The sequence below is a fragment of the Hypanus sabinus genome, chromosome 9 (genome assembly GCF_030144855.1).
Source record: "Hypanus sabinus isolate sHypSab1 chromosome 9, sHypSab1.hap1, whole genome shotgun sequence".
In the NCBI taxonomy this organism is placed as follows: Eukaryota; Metazoa; Chordata; class Chondrichthyes; order Myliobatiformes; family Dasyatidae; genus Hypanus; species Hypanus sabinus.
In genome coordinates, this window is record NC_082714.1 from 16,772,403 (window position 1) to 16,787,668 (window position 15,266).

A 15,266-nucleotide genomic window follows, 5' to 3' on the forward strand; every position below is an offset into this window, starting at 1 on the left:
GGTATTGTTTCCATACCAGGCTGCGATGCCGCCAGTCAATACACTTCCCACTACACGTCTATAGAAGTTTGTCAAAGTTTTAGATGTCATGCCAAATCTCCACAAACTCCTAAAGAAATAGAGGTGCAGCTGTGTTTTCTTCGTAGTTGTACTTATCAACCTCAGAAAATAAAACACTGAGAAATTTGAAGTTGCTAAACCTCTCCATCTCTGATCCTCCGGTGATGACTGGCTCATGGACGTCTGATTTCCTCCTCCTCAAGCCAATGATCAGCTCCGTGGTCCTGCTGACGAGGTGGTTGTTATGGTGCCAGAGAGCGGATTATAGGGGTTGTCCAGACACTTGCAAAACTTGCCGCCTCCAACTCCATCTACACTTGCCGTGGCCTCGGGAAAGCAGTCGACGTATTCAAGAAACCCTCCCACCCTGATCATTCCTTCTTCCACACCCTCCCGTCAGGCAGAAGATACAAAAGATTTAAATTACAAGCCATCAGACTCCAGGCCAGCTTCGATCCTACTGTTGTCGCACACTTGAAGAAAAGACCTCTTATAAATTAAAGGTGAACTCTCGATCTCTCAAAGACACTGTCCACCCGCGCTTCAATTTCTCTGTAGCTACATCACACACAAAATGTTGGAGGAACTCAGCAGGCCAGGCAGCATCCACGGAAAAGAGTACCGAAAAGTCGACTCTTTTTCTGTAGATGCTGCCTGACCTGCTGAGCTCTTCCGGCATTTTGTGCGTGTGTTGCTTTGGATTTCCAGCTTCTGCAGATTTTCTCGTGTTTGACAATATTCTGCAAGAGCGTCTTCCTTTGCATGGGATGATCCGTCTGGGTGGCGCAGTTTTTTTTAACTGTACACGTGACAATAATAAACCAATGCCAGTTTGCCATAATAAGATAAGCAAGATGCCCCGACGTAGCGGTGGAAAGAGACATCTTACCTCACAAACTCCCCATCTGCAAGTTGATCCTTCAATTGGCCGTAAGCGACCTTGCAACATCCCGACAGCTGCCAACGGTTCAAGACAGGTTGGTGCATCTGTAAAAAAACATGAGCAGTTCTGAGACCATTAAAACCAGGTCTGAGCGTGAAAGTTTCATTGACTTGTGTGCAAATCGATGGCTGATATCAGAATCAGGTTAAGATCACTGGCATATGTAGTGAAATTTGTTTACTTTACCGCAGCAGTACAATCAAATAGGTGATAAAATAAATATAGAGAAAAACTTGAGATACATATGTCTATTAAATAGTTAAGTTAAAATAAGTAATGCAAAAAACAAAAATAGAAAAAGTAATGAAGTAGTGTTTATGGGTTCAATGTCCGTTTAGTAATCAGATGGCAGAGAGGAAGAAGCTGTTCCTGAATCACTGTGTGCGTGCCTTCAGGCTTCTGTACCTCCTACCTGGTGGTAACTATATGCAGAGGACAAGTCCTGGGTGGTGGCGATCTTTAATGATGGACGCCGCCTTCCTAAGGCACCGCACCTTCAAGATGTCTTGGATACTGCGGAAGCTGGTACCCATGATGGAGCCGACTAATTTTACAAGTTTCTGCAAATTACTACGATCTTGTGCAGTAGCCCCCGCCCCACGCCCCACATCTCCATACCAGACAACACATTCGATTTGTACATAAATTACTTAAGCATTCACCAGATAACTTCATGAAGCATTGCAGGTAAGTTAATTAACGTAGATATATGTTCACCGTACCATCTCGGACATGCGTTTAAGGTGAGAGGGGGTAATTTCAAAGGAGATGTGACGGGCAAGTTTTTGTTAACACACGGGGAGTGGAGGATGCCTGGATTGCGATGTCTGGGGTGGAGATAGAGACAGAAACGTTAGGGATTTTTCAGAGATGTTCAGATAGGCACGTGAATGGGAAGATATGGTAGGAAGAAGGGATTCGTTTAGTTGGCCATTTGGTTACTAATTTAATTTGTCCGGCATGCCATTGTGGGCCGAAGGGCTTGTCTCTGTGCTGTACTGTCCGATGTTCTACGTCTGTTAGTTTTTATTTAAGTTTTGAGACCATGATCACGGGACATGGGAACAAGTCCCGCGGTCGTGGTGAATACAGAGCAGAACTTAATCTTCAGTAAGCACTAGACAGGGGCCGCGGCTTTGCAGAGGTGGCTCGTTTCACCAAGGGCTAGACTGTCCGGGGAGCGAGTGGCCTCCCGTCCTGACACACGTGGGAGACCTAAGCGGTGCTGAGCCCCGATGTATTTTTGGACTGAGCATTTAAGGAATCCGGCCAGAACCACATCTGGAGTTGCCATTCAGCGCTGGACCTACAGAAGTCGAGGAGGTGGGCAGAGCGAATCGTGAGTGTTAAAACTTCGTGTTTTCTACTGATAATCCATCATCGATTTGCAGTACGTTCCCTCGCTAAAGAGCTTTCAGTAATTAAAAATAATGTCTCTTAATACTGGAAGCGGTATTAAGCTTTAGGTACGTTGTGCTTGTCTTTATTTCGCACGAGGTTCAAACTATTGGGGAATAAAATGGTCAGACAAATGACTTAAGAGCTTTATTTATAAACGGACTTATCCAGAAAATGTGTCCAACATTTACAGTGCATAGTTTCAGATTTTCAACATCAGCAAATGTATTTAATCCGGATCAGACAAAGTAAACTGAAGTTAAATGCTGTCTTGCAAAGAGAAAAAAAGATGTTCCTTAATCAGGAATAAACTCAGTGGTCAGTTTATTGGGTACCTCCTGTACCTAATAAAGTGGCCACTGAGTGTACGTTAATGGTCTTCTGCTGTTGCCCTAAAGTTTTACTTAAGGGTTCCACATTTGTTGCACGTAGAGATACTCTTGCACGCACCACTGTTGTTACACGTGGTTATTTGAGTTACCCCAGCCTTCCTGTCAGCTTGAACTAGTCTGCCATTCTGCTCTGACTTCCCTCATTATAAATGCATTTTCTCCCACAGAACTGCTGCTCACTGGAAGTGTTTTTTCTGCACCATTCCTTGTAAACGCTAGAGGGTGCTGTGTGTGAAAATCCCAGGAGATCAGCAGTTTCTGAGATACTCAAATCACCCCATCTGACACCAACAACCATTCCATGGTCAATGGCAATTAGATCACATTTCTTCCCCATTCTGATATTTGGCCTGAACAACAGCTGAATCCCTTGACCATGCCTGCATGCTTTGATACATTGAGTTGCTGCCACGTGATTGGCTGATTGGATATTTGCATTGTGGCCACTGAGTGTATGTAATTGCAACTCAGGGAGAGAGAGCAATTAACCTTGCAGTAAATAAAGTCTTTTTTTAAAAACAAAAATGTGACTAATTGGCAGAAGGGTCACAAACCCAAGGGTGCAGGATGGGAACAAAAGGAATCAGACCTGAGGGAAGAAAATGTTTTCTCACAGTGAGTGGGTCAGACACTGGAACGTATTGCCATTTAGAAGGGGGCTGGGTAAGTATGGGAAAGGAAAGTATTTGCAGGACTATGAGGAGAGAGGGTGATGCTGGATACTCCCTCGTAGAGCTGATATAGCCTCCTCCATGCTGTATCTGTTGAGTCATTCTGAGGGAGTTCACATGAGGAAAGCTATTACAAGGTGAAGCTCCCTCACTGACTGAACACTGTGGGAGTACTGAACCATTTCAAGAGATTGTGTTGACAGTCTTTAATGAAAAGCATCAAAACTCTAATGGAATGAATTGAGCATAAATTGTTCCATTGAATGACAAGTGATCTTCTGTCAGGGAAGCCGTGTTTCCACCATACATCACGCCCTGCCAGGGGTAGTGACAGGGGCAGATACATTTAGGGACATTTAAGAGATTCTTAGATGAGTGCATGGATCAAAGAAAAATAGAGGGCACTGAGGGAGCTTATGTTGATCTAGGAGTGGGTTAAAGGGTTGGCATAACATTATGGGCCAAAGGGTCTGCACTACGTTGAACAATGTTCCATCAGGCAATTACCTGTGCCAAATGCCAGTGAGTGTGGAGAAAGATGTAAGGGTCCTGGTCACAGTTCATCCAGAGGACTGATTTCTGAACTGTTCCCAGCGACTCTCAGCAAGATGGACATCAGGTGCTGCTGAAAGGCCATCAACTTGGTGAAAAACACCCATTCATCCACCTGAAGCTTGTTGGTCTCCTAGCACATGGAGATACTTGTAGAGCAGGGGTTCCCAACCTTTCCAATGCCACGTACCCTTATGATTAACCAAAGGGTCAGTGGACACCAGGTTGGGAACCCCTTTCATAGAGGAAAGCTGGCGACTGGCACACTTTTTGTACTTTTTGGAAGGGGTACTTTTTGAGGGACACCTGGAATTTTGATGCAGCCACCACAAGGACTCATTGGGGAAGGACCACAGACTAGTTTCTTCTATTACTGGATAGTGATGGGCTGAGATGGGTAGGGAAGTCCCTTAAATATTGTAATCACCCTATGATACTATTGGTTTTAAAAATGTATGTCAAGACCGCTTAATATATTGCCTACAAATGAAAGCCCTTGTACAGCTTATTTTTCCGTATACTTTTTATATAGAATAAAGTTTATTTTTGCTTGTCAGGTGCCAACTACAGGATGGGGAAAGGTTATATTTATGTTTGAAAAACTGTTACTCGCCGTGTGCCGCTAGGATTCATGCTGGGATCCTTATTGATCGTTACACACATTTAACAAATTGGTTATGGAGGTAGGAGGCATAGTTGGTAAGATGCAGGTAACATAAACATTGGTAGTGGTGTTGATACCAAGCATTCGAATTCTTAATAGATCAAATCAAGTCCAGTTTATTGTCATAGTACGGTGAAAACCTTGTTTGTAGCTGTATCACAGGTGCTTGTTGGGGGGATTGGGAGTCCTCATTGAGGCGGTCAGCAGTGGAAAAGGAAAGCGGCTTTAAGTTCCTGGTTGTCAACATCTCAAAAGACCAATCCTGGGCCCAACATACTGATGCAATCGTGTTGCCACGCCAGAGAGTACACTTCATTGGGAGTTTGAAGAGATTGTGTATGTCACCAAAGACTCTAGCGAATTTCTACAGACATACTGTGGAGAGCAATCTGACTGGTTGCATTACTATCTGGTATGGAGACACAAACACACAGGATTGGAAAAAGCTGCAGAGGATTGTACTGCATTGTTGAGCCAACTCTGTCATGGGCATAACCCTCTCCACCATCAAGATCAACATCAAAAGGTGGCTCCTTATCCATCTGGAAGGACCCACACCATCCAGAATATGCCTTCTTCTCATTACTTCTCAAAAATAACTGTGCAGTACATGATATTGGTGCAAAAAGGACACAGACACCAGTCCACAGAAGTGCAAGAGGTGGCCCATTATGTTACATTGCTGAGGTGGGATTAGGGTCATGTAACACCTGATAGTTGTAGGAAGTAGCTGTTCTTGAACCTGGTGGCGTGGGTCTTCCGGTGTGAAAGATAATCAACCAAGTAATCTGGAATGAGGTTAATATGGATGGTCATCTGATGGTTGGCATAGAGACTGGGGCCTGAAGGATGTGCTTCTGTGTCCAGTAACTCCATGACTGTGTGGCTTCAGCCCTGAAACACAGAAAACCACCTGCACAGTTCCACAAGATCTCAGGGCCAGGAGTTAGTCTGATGACTTGGTCCTCACTGTTATCCTGTTATTCTGAGTGAGCCTCAGCACTATTTCTGTATGCTTTCCCCCTCCCCAACTCCCCCTGAGTGCTCTTGAGTGAGTCTCACTTCCAAAGCTGTGTGTCTCCCCACTCACCTACCCCCCCCCCCCACCCAGGTAAGTCATCCCCGCCTCCTGAATGAGTCTCCCCTTTCCTCTGAGTGAGACTTCCCTGCCTACGGCTTGGTCTCCCCCTACCCCCGAAGTGACTCCCACCAGCTCACCTGCCACCCAGCTGTGTATCTCTGTCTCACTTTCTCATTGCACCCTGCCCAACGCGTGTTAAAATGCCCTGCCTGTTATGGCTGGTGTATTTCTGGTGAAGATTAGACATGAGGTCACAGATCACAAAGTTGGGTATTAAGATATCAATCAAGAAAAAAGAACACAGTGTGCTCCAATTTCTATTTCTTTCTCTTTTGAAACACTGATGGCTTAAGCCTTCTGCTCAACATGAATGTTGTGAAAATGAATATCATACAGAAAGCAGCATAAGCCACAGTGTGGGAAGATTTAGAGCAATGGGAGGGGGCAGAGGTGGTGGCTGGTTAGCAATAGTCTCTTGTCTGATAACTGTGATCACCTGTTCACTCTTAGTTGCCAAGATTCAGCGTCTGAACACCCCTACTACATTTTCAGATAGACGGAACTTGTGCCAGGTATTACTGAGTTGGGAAAGAATTTGCCATCGTGATCTGGAAATGTGGCAACAATGGATTTAATCAAATTGACAAGCAAAACTTTCCATGAGTAACTGACACAAAATGCTGGAGGAAGTCAACAGGTCAGGCACCATCTATTACTTACTTACTGCACGTTACACTGCTGGCATTTCGGGCAGCAGTGAAGGTCCTCCATCTCTGGTGGTGTTCAGGGCTTCCTTAGCTTCCTCTCAGTTTTCACTACCGTCAGTCATGCACGTCCCAGATGGAATCTCGGGAATACCATCACACACAGATGTAGAAGGAACCTTCATGCAATATACAGCAGGAACTCAGCAGGCCAGGCAGCATCTGTGGGAAAAAGTACAGTTGACTCTTTGGCCTTCATTGCTGTTTCCATGGCAATTTTGTTTTACCAGTCAGGGTTGTTAGCCCTGAGCTGAAACTGGAGGACCAGTGGACCACTGTTAGTCTGGCCTCCACCCTTTGACCTGTTTGGCATGGGTGACCCTACCAAGAGCCAAAGCGTAAAGTCCCGACTCCAGCCAAAATGGCTCTCGGGGTTATTGAGGCACTCAAGCCTCCAAACTGTGACAAGGTTGTGGTCGTTTCGTAGGCAGGCAGCATTTATGGAAAGGAATAAACAGTCGATGGTTTGGGCTGAGACCCTTCATCACAGTCGTGAAAGGAAGGGAGAAGAAGCAAGAATAAAAAGGTGGAAGGAGTACAAGCATGAAGTTGATAGGTGAGGCCAGGTGAAGGAAGGGAGATGACGTGAGAAGCTGGCACGTGATAGGTGGAAGAGGTAAAGAGCTGAAGAAGAGGGAATCTGATAGGAGAAGAGAGTGGATCATGGGAGAAGAAGAAGGAAGGACACCTTTTCTACCTTTACTACTTCTTCCTTTCACCATGTTATTCTGGCTTCCTCTCCCTTCTTTTCACAAACCTGAAAAAGGGTCCCGGTCCAAAGTATCAACTCTTTATTCCTTTCCATAGATGCCATTCCATAGACCTACTGAGTTCCTCCAGCATTTTGTGTGTATTGCTCAGTGCTTCCAGCAAAAGCAGAACCTCTGGTGTTTAAGCTGAGACAAGGTCTGGATGAACATGTTAAGAACCACTGATATGAACTCCGCAGGCAACTCTCCTCCAATTCACAGGTATGCCTGAACTCCCATTCCTGAGCTAGAAGATGACATTCCATTGTCCTTTGGATGAAGTGCCATACCGTCTGTCCTTTCACATGGAATAAATATATCTTGAGATGAGTGCCCTTGAGAACATACTGTATATTTAAGGCAGAGGTTGATAGAATCTTGATTGGTCAGGGCATGAAGGGATACAAAGAGAAGGCAGGAGATCGGGGCTGAGAGGAAAATTGGATCAGCCAGGATGAAATGGCAGAGCAGAATTGATAGGCCAAATGGTCTAATTCTGCTCCTATATCTTATGGACTTGCAGAGAACATCTATTCTTTACAAGGACTTTTGAGGTGGCAGAACAGGTGGGAGTTGCGATGCAGTGAGTGCATTGTCTGTGCTCATAATGAAGCGACATGCCCTATGAGCAGAAGGTGCTTTGTGCTCATGTCCCTCACAGCACAGAAAAAGGCCATCCAAAGATGACACTTCTGGTTATCAGAGATCAATTGTCTCTACCCCAAGATCACTGCAGGTATTACTCAGGGTATCTCCTAGCTCCTGCCATTGTCAGCTGCTTCCACAATGACTGTCCTCGTGTTGTTAAATGCAGTTGAATGTTGTGCAATAATCAGTGACTGTCTCAACCTAGAACTTTTATTGGTAGTCCAGAGCTCACCATAGAGGCCTGAAGGTTGAGTCTGTGAGTCTGGGCCAAGAACTGGACATTGGAGGCCCGACATCTGTGAGTTTTGGTGTGAGGAGATTTGGTATGTCACCAAAGACTCTAGCAAATTTCTACAGATGTACCATGGAGAGCATTCTAACTGGCTGCACCACCGTCTGGTATGGAAGGGCCACTGCACCGGATTGGCAAAAGCTGCAGGGAGTTGTGAACTCAGGCAGCTCTATCATGACAGTCTTCAATGGCTCCCCACCGTCAAAGACATCTTCAAAAGGCAATGCCTCAAAAAAGGTGACATTTGTCATTGAGGCATGCCCTCCTCTCATTACCACCATCAGAGAGGAGGTACAGGAGCCTGAGGACACACATTGAACAATTTAGGAACAAAATCTTGCCCACGCCATCAGATTTCTAAACGGACAATGAACCCATGGACATTACCTCACTACTTGTGCTCTTTTCTCAGAGGGGTGATTGATAAGTTCATGGCCTGAGGTAGAAGGAGATGAGTTATACAGCTCTCATTACAGGCACATGCAGGTCAACTCTTTGAGTGATTATGCAGAAGGTTTGAAGTTAATATCTCCTTCTAACTTAGGCCACGAACATATCAATCACCCCTTAAAAAAACATCCAGCATGTGGATTTAACAAGATGTTTTCGCTCATAGAACAGTCACTCGCTGGATTTTTTTTTTTGTTTTGGGCACAATTCTTTGTAAACTTCAGAGTCTGTTGTGCGTAAAAATCCCAGGAGATCAGCAGTTTCTGGGTAACTTAAATCACCCTGAGCAGCACCTAATTAATTAGCTTGTTTAGTTCGGCTTTTTTTCTTAAAGGTGTGCCAGGTGTGTTCTGTCTAGCACTGTCCCCCTGCTTGTAACGAGAGCTGTACAACTCATCTCCTTCTACCTTGGACCATGAACTTATCTATCACCCATCTGTGAACATTTTCTGTAGGTCCAAGATCCGTATGCTCCACGACCGCTGGACTAAGTGTGTAAATGTAGGAGGGGACTTTTCTAATATTGACTCCTTCTACCTTAGGCCACAAACTTATCAATCACCCCACGTATCTAATTATTTCTATATATGCAGTGGATTATGGTTAATTGGGTCATCAGTTAATCTTGGTAGGCGTTTATCTGGGACAAATCTTGAAGGAACAAAAACTAATTGAGAAAAAATATCCAGGATTCTCTTCATTTATTTGGGGCACTATGCCACTTAATTGGGACAGGGGACTGTTCCCAAACAGTTTCTAACTAGCATCAGTCGCAGGTATAATGTGGCCGTTAGACATTACAATGTACTTAGAGCGGCCTGTTTTTAAACAGCATCATTTGCACGTGCTTATGTTCAAAAGCAGTGATGTTTGCCACTGATAGTTGGCGAGAAATAAACAGTAAGATTATTCAGAATAGTTTTGCTCATTGTGGTTTCGAGCACACAGGATTGGAGATGACAGAAACAGCTGGGAGTGAAAATGAAATTATGTCACTGCTTCAACAAGGTGGGAACTATGAAGGATTTGAAGGTATCAACAATCATCTTGAATGTTACAATGAGAATGAAGATTTAGAAGGTGCAGTCATCAAAAGCATTGTATAAAGGCAGTCCATTATCTGCACTAGGTGTCTGTGCAGATCTTGTTCATTTACAGTCAATCAAAAGAACACGGCAGCGTACGTTACATGAATTGCTCTGTCGATAACTATTAAGAACTAAAACACAGTTTTTTAGTACAGTAGTAGCACTGGTGATGTTCTAATTAGTTCTGTATTTCATCTAAACACATAATTTGTTACTCAGTTAAATGGTAGTTTGTTTTTTCATATAGCTTTTTAACTATTTCCATGAAACTTCAGCTAAGTGCTTAATTGGGCCAAAATGTACTGGTTCCGATGTGTCCCAAATTAACTGGAATCTACTGTACTTCTTATTGAAATGTAGAGTATATTTTATCTATTGCACTGTACTGCTGCTGAAAAACCACAAATGTCATGACATATGCCAGTGATGATAAGCTTGATTCTGAGTCTGAGAGTCTGAGTCTGGAAGACCTGAGGCGGCCAGTCCTGGCCCCTTCTCCCATCCCACAATGGGCAAAGCCTGAAAGCAGGTACCACCAGGCTCAAGGACAGCTTCCATCCCACTGTTACCAGATTCTTGACCAGACCTCTTCAATTGATCAGATGGACTCTTGGTATCATTGTTATGATATTGCATTTTATTGTTCACCTGCACTGCACTCCCTCGGTAGCTGTTACACTGCAATCTGTTATTGTTTTACCTTGTACTATCTCAATGCACTATGTAATAGTTCGATCTGTATGAAGAATTGCAAGACAAGCTCTTCACTGCTTCTTGGTACACATGGCAATATTAAACCAATACCAATATATTGATGAATTAAGTCCTGGAACACTCTACCCAACTGCACTGTAGGATGACCTTTACCAGGAGAACTCTACCTAAGTCCCTTATTGTCTTATACACCTCTATCAAGATTTGTTCCAGATAACTTGCTCCAGAGAAGTATCTTTAGCAGTTAATATCTTAACTTAGCTCGCTCACTCTCCTGCGAATGTTCATTCTTTTCCCTACGGTGCCGAGGCTGTGAACTGAGCCGGCTGTTGTGTGTTCCTGCCCTGCTGATGTAAAAACTGGGGACTGAGGCTTGGCTTGGGCCTACTCTGGTTGCTCCAGAAGTGGATCTGGAACTTGGTCTGGTTCAGGATGCTGTTGGCTAGCTTCTATTGTTTGCACGATGTGATATCTCTCTCTCTCTCTCTCTCTCTCTCTCTCTCTCTCTCTCTCCCTCTCCCTCTCCCTCTCCCTCTCCCTCTCCCTCTCCCTCTCCCTCTCCCTCTCCCTCTCCCTCTCCCTCTCCCTCTCCCTCTCCCTCTCCCTCTCCCTCTCCCTCTCCCTCTCCCTCTCCCTCTCCCTCTCCCTCTCCCTCTCCCCCTCCCCCTCCCCCTCCCCCTCCCCCTCCCCCTCCCCCTCCCCCTCCCCCTCCCCCTCCCCCTCCCCCTCCCCCTCCCCCTCCCCCTCCCCCTCCCCCTCCCCCTCCCCCTCCCCCTCCCCCTCCCCCTCCCCCTCCCCCTCCCCCTCCCCCTCCCCCTCCCCCTCCCCCTCCCCCTCCTCCTCCCCCTCCCCCTCCCCCTCCCTCTCCCCCTCCAGTGGTTTTTGGTCTATTTTTAATTGGGTTATTTGAGTTTCTTGCTTTGTGGCTGCCTATAAGCAGACAAATGTCAGGGTGTTTAATTTATGCGTTCTTTGATAATAAATGTCCTTTGCTTTGAACCGATTGCTTTTCACAGGGTTACTGAGGAGGATAACACCATGTCACACCAAGTCATAGAGCCACCTAGCTCCAGCCAGAAAGCAGGTGCCTCCTGTGCTGGCGATGTCTACACAGATACACTTGGCTTTGCTGCCATGGATTCCAATGTTCCAGGACTCTCGAAGGTTATCCTTCAGAAGTTAAATATGCAAGACTATAAAGATTACAGGTAAACACAAAGTACGCTGCAGATGCTGGGGTCAAAGCAACATGCACAACATGCTGGAGGAACTGAGCAGGTTATGCAGCATCCATGGGAGTGAGCAGTCAATGTTTCAGGCCATGACCTGACGAAGGGTCTCGGCCCGAAACGTTGACTGCTCGTTTCCAAGGATGTTGCCCGACCTGCTGAGTTCCTCCAGCGTGTTGTGAAGGTTACAGGTAACTGCATCTCTTGCATGGAACTTAAAATTGGAAATTTCTTTTAGGAAGGGGTGTTGTTGATAGGTTTACCTTCCCTTAACCTGCTTGATATTTGTTTTTATATGTACACTATGTACTCTAGAAATGGTTAGAGTGGCAGGCTTGGTATCCTGAAGAATATTGGTGGGCCAGTTGTGTCCATGTAGTGAATTGGTACTTGGGTTGGTGCGTGGATGTTACCCTGCTAAAGGTCTCCAGAACTAGGTTAAAGAGGTTAGTCATATTTGTCGCATTTACTTTGAAGCAGACAGAGAAATGCATCGTTTGCATCAAATCAAATTGGCAAGTTTCACCATGCTTCTGGCACCAACATAGAATACCCATAACAAGTTGATTCTGTGGTGTATTGGCCTTCATCAATCGTAGGACTGAATTTAGGAGCCAAGAGGTAATGTTGCAGCTATATAGGACCCTGGTCAGACCCCACTTGGAGTACTGTGCTCTGTTCTGTTCGCCTCACTACAGGAAGGATGTGGAAGCCATAGAAAGGGTGCAGAGGAGATTTTCAAGGCTGTTGCCTGGATTAGGGAGCATGTCTTCCGAGGATAAGTTGAGTGAACTCAGCCTTTTCTCCTTGGAGCGAAGGAGGATGAGAGGTGACCTGATAGAGGTGTACAAGATGATGAGAGGCATTGACTGTGTGGATAGTCAGAGGCTTTTTCCCAGGGCTGAAATGGCTAACACGAGAGGGCACAGGTTTAAGGTGCTGGGGAGTAGGTACAGAGGTGATGTCAGGGGTAAGTTTTTTACTCAGAGTAGTGAGTGCGTGGAATGGGCTGCCGGCAACGGTGGTGGAGGCAGATATGATAGGGTCTTTTAAGAGGCTTTTAGATAGGTATATGGAGCTTAGAAAAATAGAGGGCTATGGGTAAGCCTAGTAATTTCTAAGGTGGGGACATGTTCGGCACAACTTTGTGGGCTGAAGGACCTGTATTGTGCTGTATGTTTTCTATGTTTTCATAATTCACTATCGCTAACTGTACGTCCTTTGAATGTGGGAGGAAACCAGAGCACCCAGAGGAAACCCATGTGCAATAGGAAGAATATACATCCGTATAAGCCATGGCGGGAATTGAACCTTGATCTTTCAGTTGGCACTGTGGAAGTATTATGCTAATCGCTACACTACCATACCACCCTCAGAGCAATTCCTCCTCCTCCCTCCTTTTAAGGCAAGCTTGGAGAGTTAATGAATTTCCATCCCAGATACTCCAAGTGTATTCTAAGTAAGCTGATTGGTCTACAGAGGAGTCAAGGTCAAGGCTAAGCCAATGATTGCACCAATCATAATCAATGGAGCTAAATGGCTGACTCGGACTCCAGTTTTCGGGTTTTGTTGCTCCGAGTCAGGGAGGAATTTCTGCTGTTTCAATGTTTGCTGTTTCATTGGTGCAGAGCTGCTTTGGAGGGAAGAAAATCTGTCTCGGATTTCGGTATCCGTACTTACCAGGAGATGTTTCAAAAGATGGAGGATACCTTCAAATTCTGTGCAGAGTGCAAGAAGCTTCCGGAAGCGCTGCTGGACCAAAAAGGTCTCCGACGCTGCAAAAGGTAAGGGGCAATGGCCTAAGGAAAAGTGACAGCCAATGAGCAATTCAGCTGGTTGGTGAGCCACGGATTCTCTCTCAAGCTTCACTCTCAATGGTCAAGTCTTGGCTTCATTCAGGTTTGGGAGTGAACACAGAATCAACGGTTTGGGAGTGAATCAGTATCCTTGAACATTGGGTGGTGAATAAACTGATTGTAACTAGAATAAGTGAAATATCAAGCAAGGTTAAGACCATAATACATTAGAGCAGAATTATGCCATTTGGCCCATCCATTCAATCAGGGCTGATCCTTTTCTCCCCTCCTCAGCCCCATTCCCCGGCCTTCTCCCTGTAACTTTTGATGCTGTGGCCAATCAAGAACCTATCAATCTCTGAATTAAATACACCCAGCGATCTGGCCTCCACAGCTACCTGTGCTAACAGATCCCACAAATTCACCACCATCTGGCTAAAGAAGTTCCTCCGCATCTCAGTTTTAAATGGACACCCCCTCTATCCTGAGGCTGTGGCCGCCTTGTCCTAAACTCCCACACCATGGGAAATATGCTTTCCATATCTACTCTGTCTAGCCCTTTCAACATTCAAAAGGTTTCAATGAGATCCCCCTTCATCCTTCTAAATTCCATTGAGTACAGACTCAGAGCCATCAAATGTTCCTCGTATGGTAACCCTTTCATTCTCAGAATCATCCTCGTGAACCTCCTCTGAAACCTCTGCAACGCCAGCACATCTTTTCATAGATGATGAGCCCAAAACTGTTCACAATACCCAAGGCAAGGCCTTACCAGTGCCTTATAAAGCCTTGGCATCACATCCCTGCTCTTGTATTCCAGACCTCTTGAAATGAATGCTAACGTTGCATTTGCCTTCCTCATCACCGACTCTACCTGCAAGTTAACCTTTAGGTTGTTCTACACAATGGCTCCCGATTCCTTTGCATCTCAGATATTTGGATTTCCTCCCCGTTTAGAAAATAGTCTGCATTTATTTCTGCGACCAAAGTGCATGACCGTGCATTTTCCAACATTGTTTTATTTGCCACTTTCTTGCCCATTTTCCTAATCTGTTTATGTTCTTCTGCAGCCTGCCTGTTGCCTCAACACTAACTGCCCCTCGACCAATAAAAATAATGGTCAGTGCATACATGGTTGGCCCAAAGGCTTGTTCTTGTGGCGTATCCTTCTGTGTTCTAAGGAGATTCCGCTCCTCCTCTGCTGAAGGAAGATACTTTAAAGAAGCTCAAGGAAACATCATGACCATTAAATTCCCAACAGTTGAGGTGGTACAGCAGCGTAACGCTCAACAGTGCCATTGATAGCAAAATCGAGGTTCAATTGCTGCTCCCGACTGTTCTGCAAGGGTTTTGTCCCGGGGAAAGAAAACAACAACAAACAAGCTGAGACAATGTCACAGATGGACAATTGATGTAGATGGAGATGAAGGTAGCTGAAGTTGTAGAATTCTGTGTTGAGTCCAGATAATGCACCCAGGTGAGGTGCTCAAGCTTCAGTTGGGCCTCATTGTAACAGAAAAGAAGGAGACTAAGAGGTTTATAAAATCATGAGGGCCATACATAATGTAGATGGTCTTTTCCCAAAGGATCGTTGGTTCATTGTGTATCATGTCGTATGACATAGACGATCACGGTCTTTCCATGACCATGATTGTCCTTGGCAAATAGTGCCGCCTTCTTTACAAGATGGGTGACCCCGGCCAATATCAATACTCTTCAGAGATTGTCTGCCTGGTGTCAGGAGCTGCTCATGTAACCATCCACCACCCACTCCC

At 45.3% G+C, this 15,266-nt stretch overlaps 1 protein-coding gene across 17 annotated transcripts in view; it reads left to right on the forward strand.

Moving 5' to 3' along the window:
• The first annotated feature begins 731 nt into the window (after positions 1-731).
• LOC132399124 (putative protein MSS51 homolog, mitochondrial) overlaps positions 732-15,266 on the forward strand; it is an 81,164-nt gene continuing 66,629 nt past the window's right edge. For 15 of the 17 annotated variants that reach the window (XR_009513878.1, XR_009513883.1, XR_009513876.1 and 12 more), the window contains exons 1-2: positions 11,353-11,674; positions 13,324-13,479. Coding sequence is in view for 8 of the 17 variants with exons in the window: in XM_059979132.1 (XP_059835115.1) it covers positions 11,430-11,674; positions 13,324-13,479 (401 nt within the window). In the remaining 9 variants the exon portion in view is untranslated. The other 2 variants (XM_059979131.1, XM_059979130.1) reach the window with 2 other exon arrangements.